The 20,629-nt window shown below is 56.9% G+C and overlaps 1 protein-coding gene across 1 annotated transcript in view; it reads left to right on the plus strand.

The window, feature by feature from the left end:
- Positions 1–14,833, plus strand: part of SHANK3 (SH3 and multiple ankyrin repeat domains 3) — a 385,152-nt gene extending 370,319 nt beyond the window's left edge. Inside the window, exon 24 of the mRNA XM_075024471.1 lies at positions 12,413–14,833. Within this exon, the coding sequence (XP_074880572.1) occupies positions 12,413–12,956 (544 nt within the window). The 3' untranslated portion in view covers positions 12,957–14,833. The remainder of the gene's footprint in view (positions 1–12,412) is intronic.
- Positions 14,834–20,629: the final 5,796 nt, after the last annotated feature.

Genomic DNA, 20,629 nt, shown 5'->3' on the forward strand with positions numbered 1-20,629 from the left:
AGGGTTTTGCATTTAATTCCCTGGAAGGGAGGGGTGCTGTAAACCCAGGGTATTTTTAGGGTGCACAAGCGAGGAGGCTCAATTCTACAACAGGTCTAAGGCACCATCAGTTCAGATGCACAAGTGCTTGCTGCTGGCTAGAGGCATGGGGTTAGCTCTGTGTAAATAATTAGCTGTCTTCTGACCCTGTAGATTAACCTTCTGTGCCATCACAGTTAAAACACCGATTGGCCAGCTTCCCTGCTCATTAGCTGCACAGAGGGTCAAGCATTCACTGCAGACTGTGGCCCTCCTCCCCTGCAACAAAATTTGTCACCTAAAATGTAAAGCTTCAGACCTGCTTTCCTCTGCACGAAGAGGGTGCTTGGCCCTGCACCCAGCCCAGCACTGGCACCAGGCAGAAAACGGAGCCCGTAACCCAGGCTCAGGTTTTAGTCATCGGTGAGATGCACAAGGCGAGCTGGGTCTGAAGGAAAGCAATGAAACGGCTCAGCTGAACCTCCGTGTCCGGACAGCCACAGTGCCTCTGCCCTGCCCGAGTCTCAGGGAACCACCCAGGGCTCCAGCGCAGCAAGAGGCAAGCCCAGTGTTTCTCGAGCAGCACACACCGCTCTCTTCTTGCCTGTAGCACTCGCAGTAAGCACGATGCAGGCTGCATGAAGCCATGGTCCCCTGCTCTCCCACGCGTACTCCAGTGTGGGGCACATGGTGGTGTCCCCAGGGCTTCACGTAGCCTGTGCAGTGCCCACCATCGGGGATGACAGAAGGGATGCACTGTCTTGGCTCTCAGAGCTGGGAATCAGGTACTGAAAAACAAACATGCCCTCCCCCAGCTCATCCGAGACCAGCAAGGAACAAGAAATAGGAAGAGTGCCAAGTCCTTCTTTTCTGGACACTTTGTGGACTAGGACCTCACTTCTGAGCCTTTAGGTGCTACCAGAGGGCCAGTAAATGACAGCTGGGCATCAAATGCCACAGCTCTACGAGCAGCCGGTGGCTGTCACCATCCTGTCATCTTCTGTGCAGAGGCTGCTGAGCGCAGAGGCACTCTGCTCCAGGTCAGACGCCCGTGAGTGTGAGCCAGGAGATCAGGAGAAGATAGGACAGGCTGTTCTAACCCCAAAGACAGGTCCTGCTGAAGTCTGTAGGACAATGTGGTGAGCTAGGAGGGTCAATTAGTCTTTTGAGGTCAGGGGAAAATGCTCTAGCAGTGAACAGCAAGAATGACTACTGTTACAGCTGCAGAAGTGTGATCAGAGAGAAGAGGAGAATTACAGAGTGAGAGAGAGAGAAAAAAAAGGCAGTTTTGAAACAGGAAGGAGACATTACATTGAGAAGCCACAAAAGGGATTATACCTCCAGGGTTTTCATGGCTGGCTGTTTTTTTCCCAAATCCAGCCTCTATATTTTATTGGGATAATGTCTTATACGCCATTTGGGAGAGCAAAAAAATAAACAAACCCAGCAAAAGTGCAATTTGCTCTCAACTGACCATGACAGGCTGGTGTGGGAAGTCTCCATAAGAAAGGCACTGCATTCATAGGAGGACCTGGGGCAGTGGACAGTCCATAGGTGAATATCGTCCTTTCAGCATCTTGCCAGTTCAGGACTCTGTCTTCGGTTGCACCTTGCACTGCAACAAAACCCAAAGCCTCAGAGCAGCAGCTTCATCCTTCTGTTATCCAGGCACCAGCCAGGGTTCCCCATCTTGTCCTTCCTCTACCCCACCGCCCCAAACACACACACTGCTTCCCCACATCAGCTCAAGGAAAAGTCACAACTTCTTGGCTCCTTTTCCATCAGTCCACACCTGCAGGGGTAGGCCCTGTTTCCATGTGGAGGAATTTATACAGAGTGAAGAAGAGGAAAACTGTTATTTGTTATGAGAGGGGAAATGCAGGAGCAACAGTTTTGTCAGTGATACCACCCCATTGCTTAGATCTTCAGCTTTGTCCTCCCATAATGAGGTAAAACAGTGACAGTCACCACAGCTTTTTGGAGTGGATTTTTCTACTCTGCTTAAAGTGATTAGACAAGCGTCCAGAAAATCATTCATTAAACCTAGTGCAGCTTCATCCAGGTCAGCCTGAGATGCTCCTTGGGTGAGAAGAGCTTCAGGCCCCCACTGTTTGTCTCTTCAGGCATTTCCCAGAAGTGCACCCAGAGCTGACCGCTGTGCTTTGAAGGCATCCAGAGCTGGAACGGACGGGTCTTCCCCTGTTGCTTCAGTTGGGTCCACATCATCTTCCAACCTGGCACATGTGCCTTATTTTCCATTCATGTCTGCTTGCCTTTGCCTTCCATGGACTTGTTCATTTTCCTGTACCCGCTAGACTGCGCAGAGTGTTTCATAGTTGATGTCTTCTGTGTGCGATGGTGTTCCCTGACCCTAACCTTCCTCTCCGATGTTCCAGGCCAGCTGAGCTGGCTGTGCAGGTCAGACCAGGGTTCAACCCGCGCTGCCGGGATCTGCTGTGGTGGCTGTTCTCCTGACACCCGACTGTAACACACACAGGCTGCTTCCAGCACTCACCCCAACCAGAAAGCCTACCTGGTGCTGCCCATGCAGTGTAGCCATAGCAGCTCAGCCCAGCAGCAGTTTAAGAGTTATTGCCCCATGCTATGGCATGTAGGAAGTCACAGCTTAAGCAACTTAATATGTTACTCTGGTTTTCAAAAGTAATTGTCTACAGCTGTACTGTAAAGCATTCTCCCACTTGTAGCTCCTGTGCTCAGGGAGCTTCTGGCCGCATCACTGCACTACTCCCCTGCAGTCTCAAGTGTGATCTACAAACTTCGCTGGCCCTACATGATCTGGCATTAGGGTTTATTAAAAACTTGCATTGTTAAATGAGGGTCTCTTGCTGAACATCCAAATAGCAGCACAGAGCTGGCCTGTTTCACACCGTTGGTTGCTATGTGTTCACTTGCTGCTTAAGCTGTAGGAATCAGCTTTCCCATCTCTTTGTCATCCCCAGTGTCAAGGAAGATGCTGAATCTGCGCTAGTTCTAGGACTTCCTCCCTTGTCTGCTCTTGCAATAAGCAGAATGAATTAAGATCCCGAGCAGACTGAAGAAATCTAGAAGGACTTCACTTAGATGTAGAAACTGAAATCTCTCCCCTCCTTTTTCTGGAAAAAGAACAGGGTTGCATTGTACCATGGTGTGACATGGATGCGGGAGACACTGGCTCTAACTAGTCCCCAGTGCAGAGGTGTGTCAGTGGTACATATGCCTTCAGGCAGGACGGTTTGTCCTCTAGACTGTTTCATTGCCCTGAGTATCTTCCACTTCGTCAGTGTTGGCAGGTCTGCACTCATCGGGGGACTGAAATCTTGGTGTGCTGCCTGCATGGTGGCTGAGTGCCTCCAGTGATGTGTGAGGGATGCTTTGGGTTCCTTAGCATTCCCCTCACCAGACAGAAAATTACAAGAGGATTGGCTGTGATTTGTTGTCTTATCCGTGGTTAGACACCGCCCTGAGACTTGAGCTGAACACAGCATGCTCTGACTCTGCAGATGCTTGGCTCGAGGGAGCCATGTTTGTTCCACACTCGACAGTCCTCAGGAAAGTCACTCCTGGGCAGGCAAGCTTGTGCTCTCCTGCCAGCTGCCCCTCTCTCAGAAGCAAAAAGTCAGCAGTCCTTGTTCCAGGCTGCAGTTCAGGAGCTGGGCATCGGAGACGTAGGAGAGAGATTATTAATATTGAGGAATTCTTTCAGAGCAAGAAGTAAGACTTCAGTCTGAACATGTTTTACAGAGAAAAAAATACCAGAAATGAAGAGTCGAAATAGCTTGTCAGTTTTCATTGTGGAAGAAGGTTAATAGCAGACAGGTATTTTTGTAGTAGGGTCTCATTTAATTTAATAGATTTATTAATTTTATGAAAACCACCATGATTAATGAGAATTCATTATTTGAAGAAAACATGAAGTTTTGGGGGACACTGAACTTAGAGAGGACAGTGAAGAGCTAGAGGGAAACTTGCCAAGCTAAATGAGTGACCTGCATGACAGCAGAGAAAGTTCAGTGCTAATAAATGTAAAAAGATGGGCAATGGAGGGCAAAAGCTGATTCTGCAGGCCAAAGAGCACAGTCCCCATGAATTGTGGCCATCTGATGGTGGCAATGTTCCTGATTACTCCAGTGCACCACAGGCACTGAGGAATGAAAGCTGATACTGAAATGGTGGGGGCTGGCAGGGAAAGTTGGGCATTGATGGTGCTGCAGGAATATGTTGCTGTTTGCTTGCTGCATGTGCACCAAAGAAGGTTGAGGACACTGGCAGAAAAGTCTGGAGGAAGGTCCATAGGAAGGTCTATCAGCTCAAGCACTCTCAGCATAAAGCCTCCTAGAGGGCTCTGCCACTGGGTAGCTCCAGCAAAAAGGAATGACCTGGAATAATGGGCTTCTGCACGTTGTTACTTTCTCATCGGGGCATTTGCTGTTGGCTGATGGCAGGTCTGCGCTGGCCCTCCACAGTCTGAATTCACAGACTCACAAAATGGTTGATGTGGGAAGGAACCTCTGGAGATCATCTGGTCCTCCCCCCTACTCAAGCAGGGCCACCTAGAGCGGTGTGCCCAGGACATTGTTCAGTCAGGTTTTTAATATCGCCAAGGATGGGGACTCCACCACCTCTCTGGGCCACCTGTGCCAGTGCTCGGTCACCCTCACAGTGAAGAAGGGATTTTGTATGTTTAGATGGAATTTCCTGTGTTTCAGTCTGTGCCTGTTGCCTCTTGTCCTGTCATGGGCACCACTGAGAAGAGTGTGGCTCCATCGTCTTTATTCCCCCCATCAGGTATTTATACACACTGATGAAGTACCCTTGAACCTTCTCTTCTCCAGGCTGAACAGTCCCAGCTCTCTCAGTCTCTGCTACTGCGTCAGATGCTCCAATACCTTAATCATCTTTGTGACCCTTCACTGGACTCTCGTTCCAGTAAGTCCATGTCTCTCTTGCACTGGGGAGCCCAGTACTGGACACAGTACTCCAGGTATGCTCCATCGGTGCTGGGCAGAGAGGAAGGACCACCTCCCTCAACCTGCTGGCAATGCTGTTCCTAATGGAACAGGACACCAACAGTGTTTTTTACTGCAGGAGCACGTTGCTGGCTCACATTCAACTTGGTGTCTGCCAGCAGCCCCAGGTCCTTCTCTGCAAAGCTGATTTGTAGTTGGTCAGCCCCCAGCATATACTGGTGGGTGAGGTTGTTCCCACCTTCTCAGGTGCAGGACTTTGCATTTCCCTTTGTTGAACTTCTTCATGAGATTGCTCTTGGCCCATTCCTCCGGTCAGTCGGGGACACTCTGAGGGGCAGCACACCCATTTGGTTTATCAGCCGCTCCTCTATTTTGTGTCATCTGCACAAAATGTGTGTTATCTCCACTTGCTGAGGATACCCTCTGCCCCATCGTCCAGGTATTTAATGAAGACATTAAGAGGTGTTGGTCCCAGTAGCAACCCCGTGGGGGTTGTGTACCTCACAAGTCACTAGCCTCCAGCTGGACTTTGTGCTGCTGACCACAGCCTTTCGAGTCCAGCAGTTCAGCCAGTTCCCAATCAACCTCACCTTCCACTTGTCCTGTGCATACTTCACCAGTTTGTCAGTGAGGATGTTATGGGAGACGCTTTTTGAAAGCCTTGCTAAGTCAAGATAAACAAAATCCATTGCTTGTCCCTCACCCACCAACCTAGTCAGGTTGCCTAGAAGGCTGCCAGGTTGGTCAGGCATGATTTCCCTTTTGTAAAGCCATTCTGTCCACTTCCAATCACTTTCTTGTCCTCAGTATGTTTGGAAATAGTTACCAGGATGATTTGCTCCATCATCGTCCCAGGGACTGATGTGAGGCTGGCCAGCCTGTCATTCCCTGTGTCCTCCTCCTTGAAGACAGGAGTTCCGTGGTGTTGCAGTGACCGCTTTGCCGAGCACCCGGGCAGTGGCTGCAAGCCAAGACAGGCATCAAGAGTGGGCTGCCACTTGCCAAATATTAGGCTTAGACCTAAGCGTGTTGGTTGCTCTAACAACTCGATGGGCTGTGGAAGGAAAAGAAGAGGGATTGCTTTTTGGATGCTGAGCTTCCTCCTCACTGACGGCCCCGGCACAAGCGGGGTGCAGCTGATTTGCTGGAGAGCCAGCACAAGGTGAAGCCCTGCAGATATGCACCCTTAGCCTCCTTCTGCCTGACTGCCTCATGGCTCGCCTTACCCACCACACCGCAGAGTGTCTGGAAGGCTTTCCTGCCTGGTGCTGTATGGGCTGTTTTCCCAAACACCAAGTTAACAGGTTATCCACTTGATCTTTTTTGGCACTCTTACTGACTGCCTTCCTGAAGGGAACAGACCTGCAGTCTGGTCCAAAGGAGCCATCCTTGTCAGAAAAGGGGTATAGAGGTGCCCTACTTCTGAGTTCTCCCCAAAATGCATACCTTTCCAATGGAAATGTCATCTGGGCAGAATCTGAAGTTTTGGGAAGTTTACCTGGGATTCCTAGGCAGGTGGCACTAGTCTGAATTGCTGCAGCAGAGTTGTTTCATGCATAGAGGTACCCACTGATTATACTGTGCTTGTGCGGTACAGCAGTTGCTTTTGGAAAACATCGGCTTTATTGCTTATGCACAATGCAGTTGCTGAGCCCCTTCATAAAGTCTCTGACCCCTGTGAAAGCTCTTTCGGGAAACATTAGACCAGTTGCACGTGTTCAGCACTGCTGAGCTGTCTGTGCATTTTAAGTCCAACGTGTGCCAAGAACACAAGAGCTGTGCCTGAGGTAACCGATCTTTGCAGACCATGATTCACAGGACCAAGCTGCCTGATTTGTACAACTTCACGCATAAGCGCTGCCCATAGGTTCTGCATTTATTTCTGCTCAGGAGACTCCATACAGAAGTGTAGCAGCCCTTAGAGTTACAAAATTTAACAGTTCTCTCCTGGTTTCCTCATTCTTGTGTTCATCTGAAGAGGAATTCTTCCAGTGCTTCTTCAGCATGATCAGCCCTCCAGATGCTGGTGGAGTTACTCATTGCCTTCAGGAGGGACAGTACATTGAGTACAATTAACCCCACTTGTTTGTATCAGTTTTGCAGGTGTTCCCTCGCAGCATCCCTTTGTTATTCTACTGTGAAAGAGAAGAACTCAGAAGTGACAGATTTATCTTCCCTAATGAAAGTACTGGCTGCACTAGTAGAGTCCTAAGAAAAAATGACAGCAGGAAATTAGATTGCCTTCAGTGAAAAACCTTGTTCTCAATAGTTCTTCAGATAAGCCTCACGCGCTGTTGGGCACCCTTTTCCCTGTGGGCTTTCTTTATGGGGATAAGCTTATCCTCTCTTCAGATTCTTTTGCTGAGAGCCAGGAACAAATTTCTTGCCAAAATTCAGTAGTTAAGGAAGAGCAGTGGGTTGGCAAATGGTCCCTGAGAGCAGCTCATCAATCTCCCAGTAACACAGCTCTGTCTGCCACTGGTGCCATGCCCACTGTTGGAGCAGGGTGGCTGTGGTGCTGCCTCTCGTCCTGGGGGTTGACTGCCTGGGCAGAGCATCCAGCTCTGGGGAGAGAAGGACTTTTCTGGCTCCTTTGTGATGAGGCTTCGCTTGGCCCTCTGGTCAATGGGACGCGTATTTCCTTCCAGCTTTTGAAACAGGCCCATACCCCTTCACCAGCCATCCACCAAAAGAAAACTCATCTGAACGGAGCCTGTCAGCAAGAGCTGGGGCGCAGGCAGGGGACGGGAAGTGCTTTCCCCTGGACACCGTTCTCGCTTGTGAAGCGGCGTGTGAGAGCGTGCAGCTCGTGCCAGTGAGTTTATGTCCTGTTTGGCGATCCTGTCATTTCCATGGTGACACATAGCACAAGTGCTTCTAATTTTTGGTTTGGAGGCTCTCCAGAGAGACTTTCTTTCCTTTCTATAGTCCTCCCCTTTGTCCTCCCTTTTCAAGCACAGATCTCGTGAGACAATTCTGGAAGACATAACCCTTCCAAAAATGGGAGCTGTAGAGGTTGTCATGTCATCTGTCATGCACCGTTCTAAGCAGGAAGCCTCAAAGTATCCATCTGCATTGCAAGCAAAAAGAGAGAGACGATTAGTCTCCAGCCCTGGCCCTAAAGCATAGCCTGGCCATGGTCACAGATAGCGCCAAGCGTGATGTCAGAGCCTTTAGGTGCACCGAGCACCAGTGGAGAATCACGAGAGCAGTCTTGTGTCTCACTCATCGGTTAGCGAAGGTTGTTCATCACAGGAGGCAAGTCCTTCATGCAGTTCTAATGAAAAGCAATGGAGATGCTTTTGAAGGCCAGTACGAAAACACCTGGAAGCCAACAGCAGCAACATGAAAGCCTTTCCGAGCAAAAGCAAAGCATTTCTCTTTGGAGTGATGAGAAGTGCATTACCTCTGTTGCTGAATCAGTCGTTGCCTTTGTTACTCTTGAAGAAATTTGGACTGAAATACAGAGTTCAAAGGAAGAATCCTCAACCATTAGTGACTTATTCAAGAAACCTGCTTTTTAATACCTTCAGTAAAAGTACTCCCAGAAGGCTTAATTAGCTGTCCTACAAATGCATAATCCCTCTTTCTTTGGTTAGAACTTTTTTCATCAAGCTGGTGTTTCTTTGCTTGTGAGCCTGCTTCCCATGAGACCTGTTCTCCCTCTTTGCTGATTCCAGTCAGTTCCACGTGTGTGCTGTGGTGCACGAATCAGGCCTTGTCTTCTGTGTCTCAAAAGACTAGTTTTTCTGGCTGCACTGAAGCAGCAATCCAGGCAACCGATCTACTGCAACTGCTGGGGCAAACAGACTGCCACCACTGAGCACTGCGGGACAGGGGTTGAGAGCTGCCAGAACCTGGATTGCACATGTTCAAAGACAACAAGCTTGAAGGCAGCCCTACAACAGTGATTAGAGCTGGCACATCCCAACTCACAGAGAAACCTGTGGCAACCAGCAATCCCACCACCTCTGGGCTGCTGGTCTTCCAAGGACCAGCTGGAGCACCACCAGAAATGGAAAGTGAAGAAAGCATTTCATTTTTCTTATTAAGCTCCCCAGTTACATTGACTTGATGTTGCCTAAAGGAGAAGTGGACAATGCCATAGTGTTCATGAAACCTGACAAAGCTGAAGTCTTCCATAGCAGCATCCTAAAAGGTAGCAGCACTTGGCCTCAGCTTGACTACAGCTGGCTGGTACACATCTCTGTCGGTGTGTGTTCATTGGGCAAAACACATGATGTGCCAACACGAACCTGCAATGAAGAAGAGCGGTGATCCAGGAAAAAACCCTCTAAGCAGATATTGTCGCTGTGCATAATGTGCAGTTCCATGGAAGGGATAACGTGCTGAGGTGCCACTTGTGAGTGATCATATCCAGAAAAACTTACCTGGCTTCAGAGCCGGATGAAGTGCCTGTGACTGAATAATTGGACTGATGGCCCATAATGAAGTCAGCTTCCAGAGCTGGACAGAACATTAAAGACTGCTGTGCTGTCTGCAACATAACACATGGTTGGCAGAATAGGGCTGCTGAAGGTGTTGAGAGCCAACAGTATATTGCCAACAGTGCATTGCACTGACCAAGCTGGTGCTCTGCAGAGGAGAACAGACCTACAGATTACATCTGCCGACCAGCTGTGCCCAGACAGGTCTGCCGTGGCACCACTGTCTCATCATTGCAAGGACATGCCAGCCTTGGAAGCTTGGGCACACAGCTGATTTCTCATGTGTGGTTCCAGCAATCACATTCCCCAAGAGCAGGAATAACCAACTTCCTAGACCCTGTAAGCCACCAAACGAAAAAGCCAAGTGGCAGGGAGGCCTTGCAGCACAGCCTGCAGCCTGTGCAACCTGCATCTCCACTCTTGGCAAAGGCTGTGCTGCCAGACAGCCATTGGGCATCTACCACCTCGGTGAGTGTGCTTGCACAGGGCTGCTCCAGGTCTCTGCAGTACGCACCAGCTTAAGTCTCTCTTCTCCTTTCACAGACTCTGACAGCAATTTCCCCCCGTGTCCCACCTTGGGCAGGTTAAACAAGCCTTTGGCACGCTGGCTGCTGTGTCTGCAGCCATTCCTGTTTGCATTTACCTTTCTTGAACATGAGTGACCAGAACTGTGCTCAGAATTTTAAATGAGTGTAGCAGTGTCTCCTATGGTGACATGAATGCATCCTTACGTCTGCGAGCAATATTGCAGTGTTTCTTTTGCCTTTCCATGGCTGTGCCACTTTGGTGCCTCCCGGTCGCCCCTGCCCTGGGGTCTGTCAGTAGACCCAGAACTTTCTCTCCCTTCATCACTTCCAGTAGAGAGCAGAGCCTTTGCCAGCCCTCTGAGCAGGACACTGTATTTTGTACTGTCACTTTTCGTTCTGCTTCTTGTACTGCAGCCCTCAAGGTCATTCAGCTCTTCCTATTCTGTAGTGACAGAGCTTCCCAAATGTGATTCATCGTCATGCTTCTTTATAATCCTCTTGCTTTCTGTGCCAAGGTGGCAGGAAAATAAGACTAAGAGGAAATGTGCCTGAGCCCACAGACTATGAACAGCCCTTCATATCCACATTCAGCTGATCTTCTCGGAGCCATCTCTCTAAGAAATCATTAGCGCTTATTAACCTCCCAGAGGTGTGGATCTTGTGTCACGTGCGCATTAGTGGCAGCGGGTCTATGCCATTACCTGTAGCCCTTGGACTCCTGTTGCCAGCAACAGGTTTCCAGAGTGTCCGCTGTAGCAGGAGGGACCTGAGATGGGAGGGCAGAGCTTGGGGGGTGGCAGAGAAGCAGAGGTGCCGGGCTGCGCCGGGCTGCACGCGGGGCACCGTGGCGACAGCCCGGAGGACTGCTTGTTTTTTAACTGACGTCACATCCAGGCACCAGGGAGCTGCAGTTCTGTTGCATTTTATCGATTAGTTTGGAGGACGAGCAAACTGACATTGCTTGACCCAAATGAGTGGTCATGGACTGTTTAGCACAGAGATAAGCAACCCAGCCCCGGTAATGCCGTGCCTCTTGGCCCAGGACTGTGCAGCCCTAAAGCAGCGGACCTTTCCTCCCCACTCACAGTCGGTCAGGGCTGCAGCACTTCTGCTGTGGAAGCATCCAGGCCCCTGAGCTGCTGTAGGACGTGGGCCCCTGTTGAGAGCCCTCCTCGGAGCTGAGACCCCACCAGCCTCAATCAGAGGCTACCACAGAGCGGCGACCGCAGCCCCGGGGTGGATTCAGGTTGCTGCGTTCGCTTTCGCTGCCAGGACAGAGAGACCCCACGGGAGCCCCAGGTCTGTCCCAGTCGGAGTCACATCCCCAGTCGCAGTCAGCAGTGGGTGCGAGTACCCAAAGCAGGGCGCGAACAGGGCCGGGCAGCAGCATGCCTTCCTGAGGCCTCCCAGGCTGGGGCTCATTGCGCTCAAAGGACTCATCCTCCATCATCTTGCCCTGTCAGGTTCTAGATCCCTTTTTTTTTCACATACCCAGAGTACTTGTTTATGCCAGGGGAGGCAAATAAAGGCAAGAGGCGAGGGCAGACGGAAGGCGTGCTTGCGGCGTGGTTTGTCCCCCATCAGAGGCTCTCGTCGTGGTGAGCGGGCAGAGCCGTGCGCTGCAGGAAGGGCTGCCCCCTGCCCACCTCCACAGCCTGTGCCCACCACGGCACAGGGTGCAAGCCGGGGAGGCAGACACGGCACAGTGCAAGGGGAAGACCAGTCCGTATACACCTCTGGGCTGCTTCAGCCCACACGAAAGGGCTGACCGCTGTCAGGTGATGATCTGACCCTGCTGCCTCCATCCTTGGGGTGGCATGACCGTCCTCCCATCCCCACACCACTCTCTGGGGAGATGCCGGAAGGTTCCCTCTTCTCCTGGGAAGGGGCTCTGCCCCGACTGGCCGATGTTCTCGGGAGCGCTGGTTTGCTCCGAGTCCATGGCGGGACCTGAGAGCATGCCGATGGTAGCAGGGTTAGCGAGGGAAGACGGGGGCATTCCCGGTGGGAGGTGGGGCTGGTGGGCTTCGGTGCAGCTCTGCGGCAGCTTCTTCCTGACCAGCTGAGGCAGGGCAAGGTGCAGGGTCTTCAGCCGCAGCGAGTCTTCGTGTGTACCCAGCGGGCCACAGGGCCACGCTCATCCCTGGTAGGTCTCGATGGGCTTCAGAGCTGTGGCAGCTAGGGCAGGTTTGGCTGGGAACCGGAGATACTTGCTCGAACCTCTTCTACCTCCTCTGGAACAGCCCTGGCAGGGCTTGCAAGCAAGTCTTGGCTGAAGTGCTCCGAGCCGTGTCCCCTGAGCGCTGCAGAGCCCCCTCCTGTCTCAGGCTGGCCCAGCCCTCCAGCAGCCCCCCCGTGTATATTGTGTGTGTGCTCCTGTGTCTGGGGACCTCCGCCTCACCCCTGCCCTCTGCTCTCTCCTCTCTCTCTCGCTGTACCGTTCTTTCTGCAGACTTTTCAGTAGTTTAGGAGAACTCAGCACCATTTCCCAGCGGAGCTCCGGGACCACCTACACAGTCCGACCTGGCAGTCGCTACCCCGTAACCCGACGTACCCCCAGCCCCGTGAAGCCGGCTCTGGATCGGACAGAGCCCCTCAGCACCGTCCGGCCCTACGGTCTGACCCCTCCCACCATCCTCAAATCTTCCAGCCTTTCCATCCCACACGAGCCCAAGGAGGTGCGGTTTGTGGTGAGGAGCGTGAGCGCCCGGAGCCGCTCCCCGTCCCCGTCCCCCTCTCCAGGGCCACCCCTGCACACCCTCCACCCGCCTCGGCCCTTCATGCAGAAACCCCTCCACCTGTGGAACAAGTACGACGTCGGGGACTGGCTGGAAAGCATCAATTTGGTGGAGCACCGAGACAAGTTTGAGGACCATGAAATAGAGGGCACGCACCTGCCCGCCCTCACCAAGGAGGACTTTGTGGAGTTGGGGGTGACCCGGGTCGGGCACCGGATGAACATTGAGCGGGCACTCAAGCAGCTGGTAGACAGCTGACCGTCCCAGGCAGCACTGGCCTCTTCCAGAGCCACCACGGGGAGGGGGGGGGGCATTTCTACTAGACTAATAAAACCCACTTTGATTCTCTTTCTATTCTGAGCACTGCACTGAAGGGCGCGGAGCCGAGAGGCTCCCGCCCGCTCCCACACCGCCCCGGCGTGCCACGCACACGCAGACCCCCGCTCGGCCCCGCCAGCCCCGCGACGCCTTCGGGACAAGGAATGTTGCATGAAATACATCCTCGTTTCTGTTCCTCCCAGAGAGTCTGGCCTGTATATCGCTTGATGTGCTCTTCCCCGGGGGCGTCGCTGGTGGCCGGAGGGGCCGAGGCACCACGTGCTGCCGAGCCCGGGCTCCCCGTGGTCGAAGGGCAACACCTGGTTGGGGTGGGGAGTGGGACAGGGCCAGCGGTGCAGTGAGGAGCCAAGCCCCGGCTAGGGAGAGGGCTTCAGCTGTAGGCCAAGCGCTGGCCACGTTGCCCAGGTGTGACAGGCAGGGAGACGCCGGTTGGAGCGCGGCAGGGAGGAGAGCGGGCCAGGCGCGTGCCGCCGGCCGCGTCTCGGGCAGGTCGGGGCGGCCCACGGCGTGGAGACCCCCGAGCTGCTCCGAGCCGGCAGGCGTGATGGGAGCACGGCAGGGCGAAGGCCGCTGCAGGAGGCAGGCAGGTGCCGGCACTCGGCCCGCATCGGGAAGAGCAGGCAGGAGGCACCACGGCCGCGGTGGAGGCACCACGGCCGCGGTGGCGGCCCCGGCCCCGCGCAGGCTGTCCCCGCCGGGGTCGGAGGCGGCCGGCCGAGCCGGGTCATCCTGCCGGTGCTTGGAGGGAAAGGGCTCCAGCATGCAGAGATCTCCATGGAAGGGCAGTCCCAGCCTGCGGTGATGCCCAGACCCGCTCCCTCCCGCGCAGAGCCGCCCCAGGGAGCAGCCAGCCTTGCCGTGCGAGCCAGAAGAGCGATTCCCGCGAGAGAGAGAGACTAGCCCTGGACTCTGTGCTGCTGCTCTGCCTGTCGCCCTCGGTTGCCCCGGTGAGAGAGGGACTGAAACCGCATGGATAGAAGCATGTTTGGGGATGTCGGAGGGAGGCTGGTGGGGAATCCAGCAGAAAACGCTTTGCCAACGTTTGGGGGGGAGGGGGGAGGGAGATGTTTTATTTCCTCTTGGTTTGGGGTCTTGTTTCCAAGGGGGACACATTGATGGATAATATATAATCTCCATGCATTTATATAGAGAGCAGCTGATGATCTACAAGAGATGATACTGAACTACAGGATTCCCACTCCGTCCTAGTCATCCTTATTTTGCATCTTTTTAATCAGCTATATATTTGAAAAGAGAGAACAAATATCTATATATCTATATCTATAGCTATAGCCACCTGATTTTGTTATAATTTTACTAAATCTATATATCTCTAGACTTGTTGAGATGCTGGCGAGGCGGTGCCTGCACCCCTCCCCTGGGACGCCCATGGCTCATGGGAGTTTTTAGCGACTGACTGAATGAATGTTAAAGTCTTTTTAAAAAAAAAACACAAAAAAAAAAACCCAACAGCTCCTTTCAGACACTCTGGATTTTAAAGATTTAGAAACACAAAACAAAACTTGGTTTTTGGGACACACCGAGTCTTCCACCCCCGCCAGGCAGAGACGCATGGAGCTGGCGCTTCCACCACCCCGCAGAACCCAGCGCCTCTGGCAGGCGCAGGCCCTGTGGCATCAGGTCCCTCTCCTGCCTCCGCTCCCGGGGAGCAACCGCCACCATCGCGCCCAGCGCTCGCACCGCGCTGGCACCGGCACAGCCCCGCGCTGGCACCGCCGGCCCGGTCACCAGGTCCCAGTGGGGCTGCTCCTCCGGAGCAGCCGTCGGGGAGCCGGAGGAGGCCAGCGTGCGGGTCTGGGGGCCGGGCTGGCCCCCGCCGCGCCGCTGGGGAGACCGAGGGCCGGCGGTGCCGCGGCCGCGAGGGCTCCGGGGCGGCGGGGCTCGGCGGAAGCCGCTCCGTCGCCCGTTGGCTTCGGGGGAGCCGGAGCGACCCGGGCCAGCCCCGGCGCTGGAGGAGGTGGCATCCCCGTCCCCCCCCCCAGCGTGGTGCCCGGTGCCCCGCGCGCCCCACTCCTCGCCACACCGTCCCCCGGCCTCGCCATGCCCCAGCTCGGGGATGGCGAGGGCTTGCCCCGCCAGCTCGGGAGGGGATGGCTTGGTGACTGGTGTTCCCAAAAAGCTGAGTCCCCCACGAAGGCATTAACTCTTCTGGTGCTAGAGGGAAGGACAAGGAGGTTCCTTCTGACCCTCACACATCTCCGAACCTTTACAACCTTCAGCCAGGGAAAAGGCCCAGGCCCGGGGCGGGGGTGGCAGCCCCTCCTGCGCACCAGGCCCTCCCCGGGACGGATCCTGACCTGTGCCGGCGCACCAGGCCCTCCCCGGGACGGATCCTGACGCGCTGTGGTGCCGTCTCCTTTTCCCTGAGCTCTTGCTGGGCGCATGCCCAAGCGGCTCCATCCAGAGCTCTCCGGAAGCCGACGGGCCCTGGGGGTTCGCAGCCTCTCCCCCTCCCCGGCCGCCCATCCCGCTGCTCCCAGCTGGGACGGGCGCCCAGGGACGGCGAGAGGGGCTTCAAGCTGGACCGGCAAGCGAACGGCCTGCGGTCCGTGCCCCAGGGTACCCCGGGCCTCACGCCCCGTAACCTGGTGAGCCAAGAGGCATCCGAATCACGATAGCAGCCATTGCGTCTGCCTGAACCCCACCGCCTGCTTTACCAGGTGTACCATCGCACCCCATCAGGTGCCCCCCAGCCCCGTTTGTGCCAACACCGCCACTATCCCGCGTGACCTGGAGCGGGACGCCGCGGACCAGGTCCTGCCCTTTCCACCTCCCTGCCCCGTAGTCGCAGACTGGCCCATCACCCCTCTGCCGCTACGTACCCCCACCCCCTCCGTTCACCCCCTTTGGCCCCCCGCCACGCGCCCTCCTCCGTACCCGGCACCTTCACCCCTCCTGCGCACCTCCCGCCTTCCTCCCTCCTGCCTGCCTGGTGCCTTCACCCCTCGAATCCACCCCGCCGGCCCCTGCACGCCTCACCCGTGGCCAGCAGCATGCGCAGCAGCATGCGCAGATGCATGCACCCGCCTATCGCCCTGCGCCCCGGCTCAGCACCCCTCCACCCCCCATTGCCCGGGCTCCAGCTCCTTTGCCCGTGCTGGCATTACTCGGCACCCTCCGGTTGCAAGGGCTTGCTGGCACGGTCCTGCACAGGCAGGGACGATGCTGCTCCAGAGACGTCCCGTGCCACCGGTGCGGTTGCACCTCGCCTGCCAGCACAGCCACTGCCACCACTGCTCTCGCGTCCCCTGGCCCCACGCTGGCTCCCTCCAGAGCCCCCCAGCTCCAGCCGTCCCCTCACCTTGCCCCTCCACGCTTTGCAGCACCCGCACCTCTGGTGCTGTTCGCAGACACCTGGCTGCAAACCAAACTCACCGCTTGTCCCCCGCGACCGGAGCTTGGCTCTCCAGGCTGATGCTGCTTCTCCAGCTCTGTGCCTGGCGAAGCAACACCGGCACATCCCAGGATTCCGGTGAGCATCCAGCTCCTCTGCATCCCTGCGGGCACGCCGCATGCCGGGTCTGCCACAGCACAGTCCCCGAGGAGGCCCCACTGCGCGCGGTGGCCTGGGCACGTCCCCGGGTCGGTGTTGTGCAGCCTCTTCCCCAAACTGTAGAGATCAGGATTTCCTGGGAATTCGTTTGGCTGTTTGTTCCTTGTGCTGCTTTTATGAGGTTGGTCTGGAGCCGCCTGCTAATGTGGAAATGCTCGTTTGCAGCCCGCGGTGTGCCACGGGGGACCTGTGCCCGTTGTCTGGCTGGCTTTGGCCCCTGCTGCCGCATGCTTGCAGACCCCCCCGGCCGTCCCCGCTCAGGCTCCATCCCCTGGGTCCCCCGGGGCCAGCTCCTGCTGCGGGGGCACGGCGGGCACGGGCGGCCCCGCGGCGCAGCATCCGCCAGAGCATGCTGGGCGTCCGCACGCTGCGGCTTGGCCGAGCCTCTGCAGCACCGATGTCTCGTCCCCGGCTGCGCAGCCCCTGGCCCCGCTTCACGCTGCCAGCGCCCTGCAGCCCCTCCGCACGCCCCAGCCCTGCCCGCCCAGCCAGCTCGTCCCACTGCCGCTCCTTTCACCTCTTCCGCTGCTGCGCTCCATTCCCATCGCGCTGCCGGCTCCTTCCCCGCCTCACCCGCAGGTAACGGAGACCCCGGCAGCCCTCGGAGACCCCGGTGGCCCTCGGAGACCCCGGTGGTCCTCACACCCCAGCGCAGCCCCACAGCCCGCGGCCGGCAGAGCTGCCCCATCTCCCCTCGGGGCGGTGGGCTGCTCTGCTGAGCGCTGCCCCCGAGGAGCCACCGCAGCCCCTCGGCGTGACCCTCCTTCCCGGCCCCGCGCGAGCCCCTCGGGGCGGCCAGCGGGCGCTGCTGGTGGAAGTGTGACAGTGTGTTAGCCTGAGTGCAGGCTGCTCAGTGGGTTCACGCCGGGTGAACCCGGGGTCTGTGCCCCTTCTGCAGCTGTTTCTGGGGCAACTGAGAGACCCGCCTGCACCCGCCTCTTGCCGCGAGAGGCCAGAAGTCTGCAGAGTGCAACTTTTCTGCAGAAAGTTCGGTCTGGGACCAGGAAAGCTGGACGCCTTCTTGCCATTTCTGAGGAGCCCTCCTCCTCCTCCCCAATTCCCCCCTGTGCCCCGATCCTCCTTGCAAGGGCTGGAAATGGTGGATGCACCGCTCTGCTCTGGCAGAGCCAGCGGCCGCGCCGCCCCGCCGTGCATCCCAGCTTCCATCACAAAGCAGCTGCAGCCGTACCTGTGTTGGCAAACACTGCGTGATCCCTCCTGCGGGACGGCGGCCGCGGCCGTCGCTCCCAGGGACACCACGGCTCGTCCCAGTCAGGCGTAACACGAAAGAAGGCAACTTCCAACCGCGCTGCCACGCCATCGCCCCCATCCCCAGGGGCTGCCCGGGTCTGCCGCAAACCTGCTCCCCTGCCCCAGCAGCGACAGCTTCATCCTCCTCATCACCCTCCCACCCAGCGCCGCGCCCTCCCCGCCCCCCCTTTGCCCGCCACGGACACACGCGCGTGGCAGAGCTGGATGAGCATGGGCTCGCGGCTTTGGAGACAGCACCGTCCCCGGGACGCACCGCGTGGGTCACCAGGCGAACATGCTTCGCCTTGGGGCGGCACCTCAGGTGCCGCGGGTGGTTTCGTGCTGGGTGCCGAGGCCCCTTCAACTGACCTGCTTGTTCCTCCCCAGCCGCAGAGAGCCCGCTCCCACCCTGTGCCCGTCTGCCCCCCCCGAGCCCGCACTGCTGGGGTGGCTGCCCAGCCTGCGCTCCGCGGTACCACCGGCTCCCGGGGCGACCACGTCCCCCACACTCCCAGCACCCGGCCAGGGTCAGGTCACTCGCCCCCGCACGGTGCCCAGCGGCGCCTTCGCCAGGGACCCCGGGTTGCCTGACGGCCAAGGGCCAAACTCTTGTTCTGTGGCCATTCCCACCCCACCCCCCCGGCAGAACCGTAACCGCCCCGCTAACGCAGCTGCTGCTACTTTACTTTTATTTTCTCAGCTGAAGCAAAGAGGATTTTCCCCAGGTGTAGATAGCGCTTTCCTGACTCTGTATCTATTCTGGCTGCATTGGCATCTCTGCTCCAAACATCTCCAGACCCAGTGAGACATTTCATTTTGAAAAGCCATCCAGGAGAAGGCAGAGCGGTAGCGGGCGAGGAACCGACCCCACGAGCCTGCGGCGCGGCCGGCAGCAAAGCACCGCACCCCTCGGCCGCGCCGTCCCGGTGGCGCCGGGACCGGCCGCGCGCAGCGGTTACTGTGATTCTCATGGCTTCTCAATGACTTGGGTTATCTTCTGTAAAAAGGGATACACTTTTTTTTTTTTGCTTTGAAGGGTTTTTTTTTTTAAAGTTGTTGGTATTTTTCCTTTGTCCAGACTAATGTCATCAATCCCTGTTCTCCATCAGCTCCTGTCTGTAATTCTGACTGTAAAAGAAGAGAAAACAAAACCCAAAGCACTTTGTTCCTGGTGGTGAAGAGCTTCGCCAGCCAAAAACCATTTCTAAACAGCGACAAAGTGCAGCGCGGTTTTCTTTCTGTCCGCCCGTGGGCAGCCCTCACTGCCGCATGCATGTGTCACCCGCGGAGACACCCCCGCACGCCCCCGGGCGCGCGCTCACACCCACTGCATGTGCATATACCGGCTCCAGCCCTCGCACACACGCGTGCGACCACACGCGCGCGCACACGGCTCGAACATCCACACTCTTGTTTCTTACCCAGACGGACTCACCTGTGGGTTTTTGTTCTGTTTTTAATTTTACGAGGTCAGTTTGACTTCACCCTTATTTTGTATGGATTTTCGGAGGAGATTTCTCCTTCTCCAGAGTCATGGAGGTGTGGCCATTCGCCTCCCGCCCTTGACGTTGTGATACACATACCCCACAGAGATCTATGTTTCTTATATTATATTATTATTATTATTAATTATTATTATTATTATGTAATAAATTTATAAGAAAGCTCTCCTTTGTTCTGTGGTGTCTCTCAGCTCCAGCACGCCCCAGACCGGGGTTGCTCTCTGGGGCCTCTCTGCCCCTCCATGGGGGATTCACCAGCACCCTGGCCATGGACAGGCGTGGGCAGCCAGCCTTCCTGCCCACTGGGGCTCCTGTTCTCCCCCAGGCCCGAGCCAGTGGCAGGGACAGCGGCGGGGGAGTGGGGCTGGGCAGGGACCACGTCCCGCTGCACTTTGGGGGGGGGGCCAGGGCCACTCGCTGCTCCCCACGGCTGCTGGTCCATGCAGGGTGGCACAGGACGGACCTGCACCCGTCAGCCCCCTGCGCCCCAGGGCGGCCTTGCTGGGGGGGTGGCAGCTTCCCAGGACCGGTGCCCCACTGCGGGGAGCCGGGCTATCCCAGAGCCACCGTGCCAGGCTTGGCTTTGCCGGAGGGGGCGGCCCTGGAGCTGGCGCGGCGCTGCGGGCACCCTCGTGCTCCCAGCCCCGGCGGTGATCTGCACGACCAACGTCCCCTCCGGTGCTGGCCTGTCCCCCGCACCGCCCCACGCCTGACGTCTGGGGCTCACCCCACGGGACCAGGGCCAAGCGGGAGTCTCGGAGGAACAGACGTGCTCAGGCCAGGGTCCGGCCGCAGAGCCGGGAACCCACGGCCGCGGGGCTGGCAAGCGGCACCGTGAAGCCAGCCGTGGCGGTCTGCAGGGGAGCGTGCCGGCGGCTACAGCCCCGCAGGCTCCCACCCATCCCACCCCGCTCATGGGGCCCCCACCACCCCCGGGGACCCATTTGCACCCCATCTCGATGCCATTGCCCGTGTCCCTCCCCAGCACCAAGCCCTCCACCGTGCCCTGCCCCAGGTGCCCGGCTGAGCCGTGGCCATGCCCCCGTTCCCAGGACAGGTGGGCTGCTGAGGGGCTGGGAGCACTCGCCGTCTCCAAGGCTGACGCGGGACTTTCACCCGGGCAAAAGGGTCGCCCTGAGCTGTGCCGCTGCAGGGCTGGGGCCACGCCAGCTCTCAGGAGCAGTGATGCCGGTGCAGGCCCTGCGGCACCTCGTGCTGAGCACTGGGTGTCCTTGGGGACGCATTCTGCCTCCTCCCTGGCACTG

Source organism: Buteo buteo, chromosome 4, assembly GCF_964188355.1.
Source record: "Buteo buteo chromosome 4, bButBut1.hap1.1, whole genome shotgun sequence".
Lineage (NCBI taxonomy): Eukaryota > Metazoa > Chordata > Aves > Accipitriformes > Accipitridae > Buteo > Buteo buteo.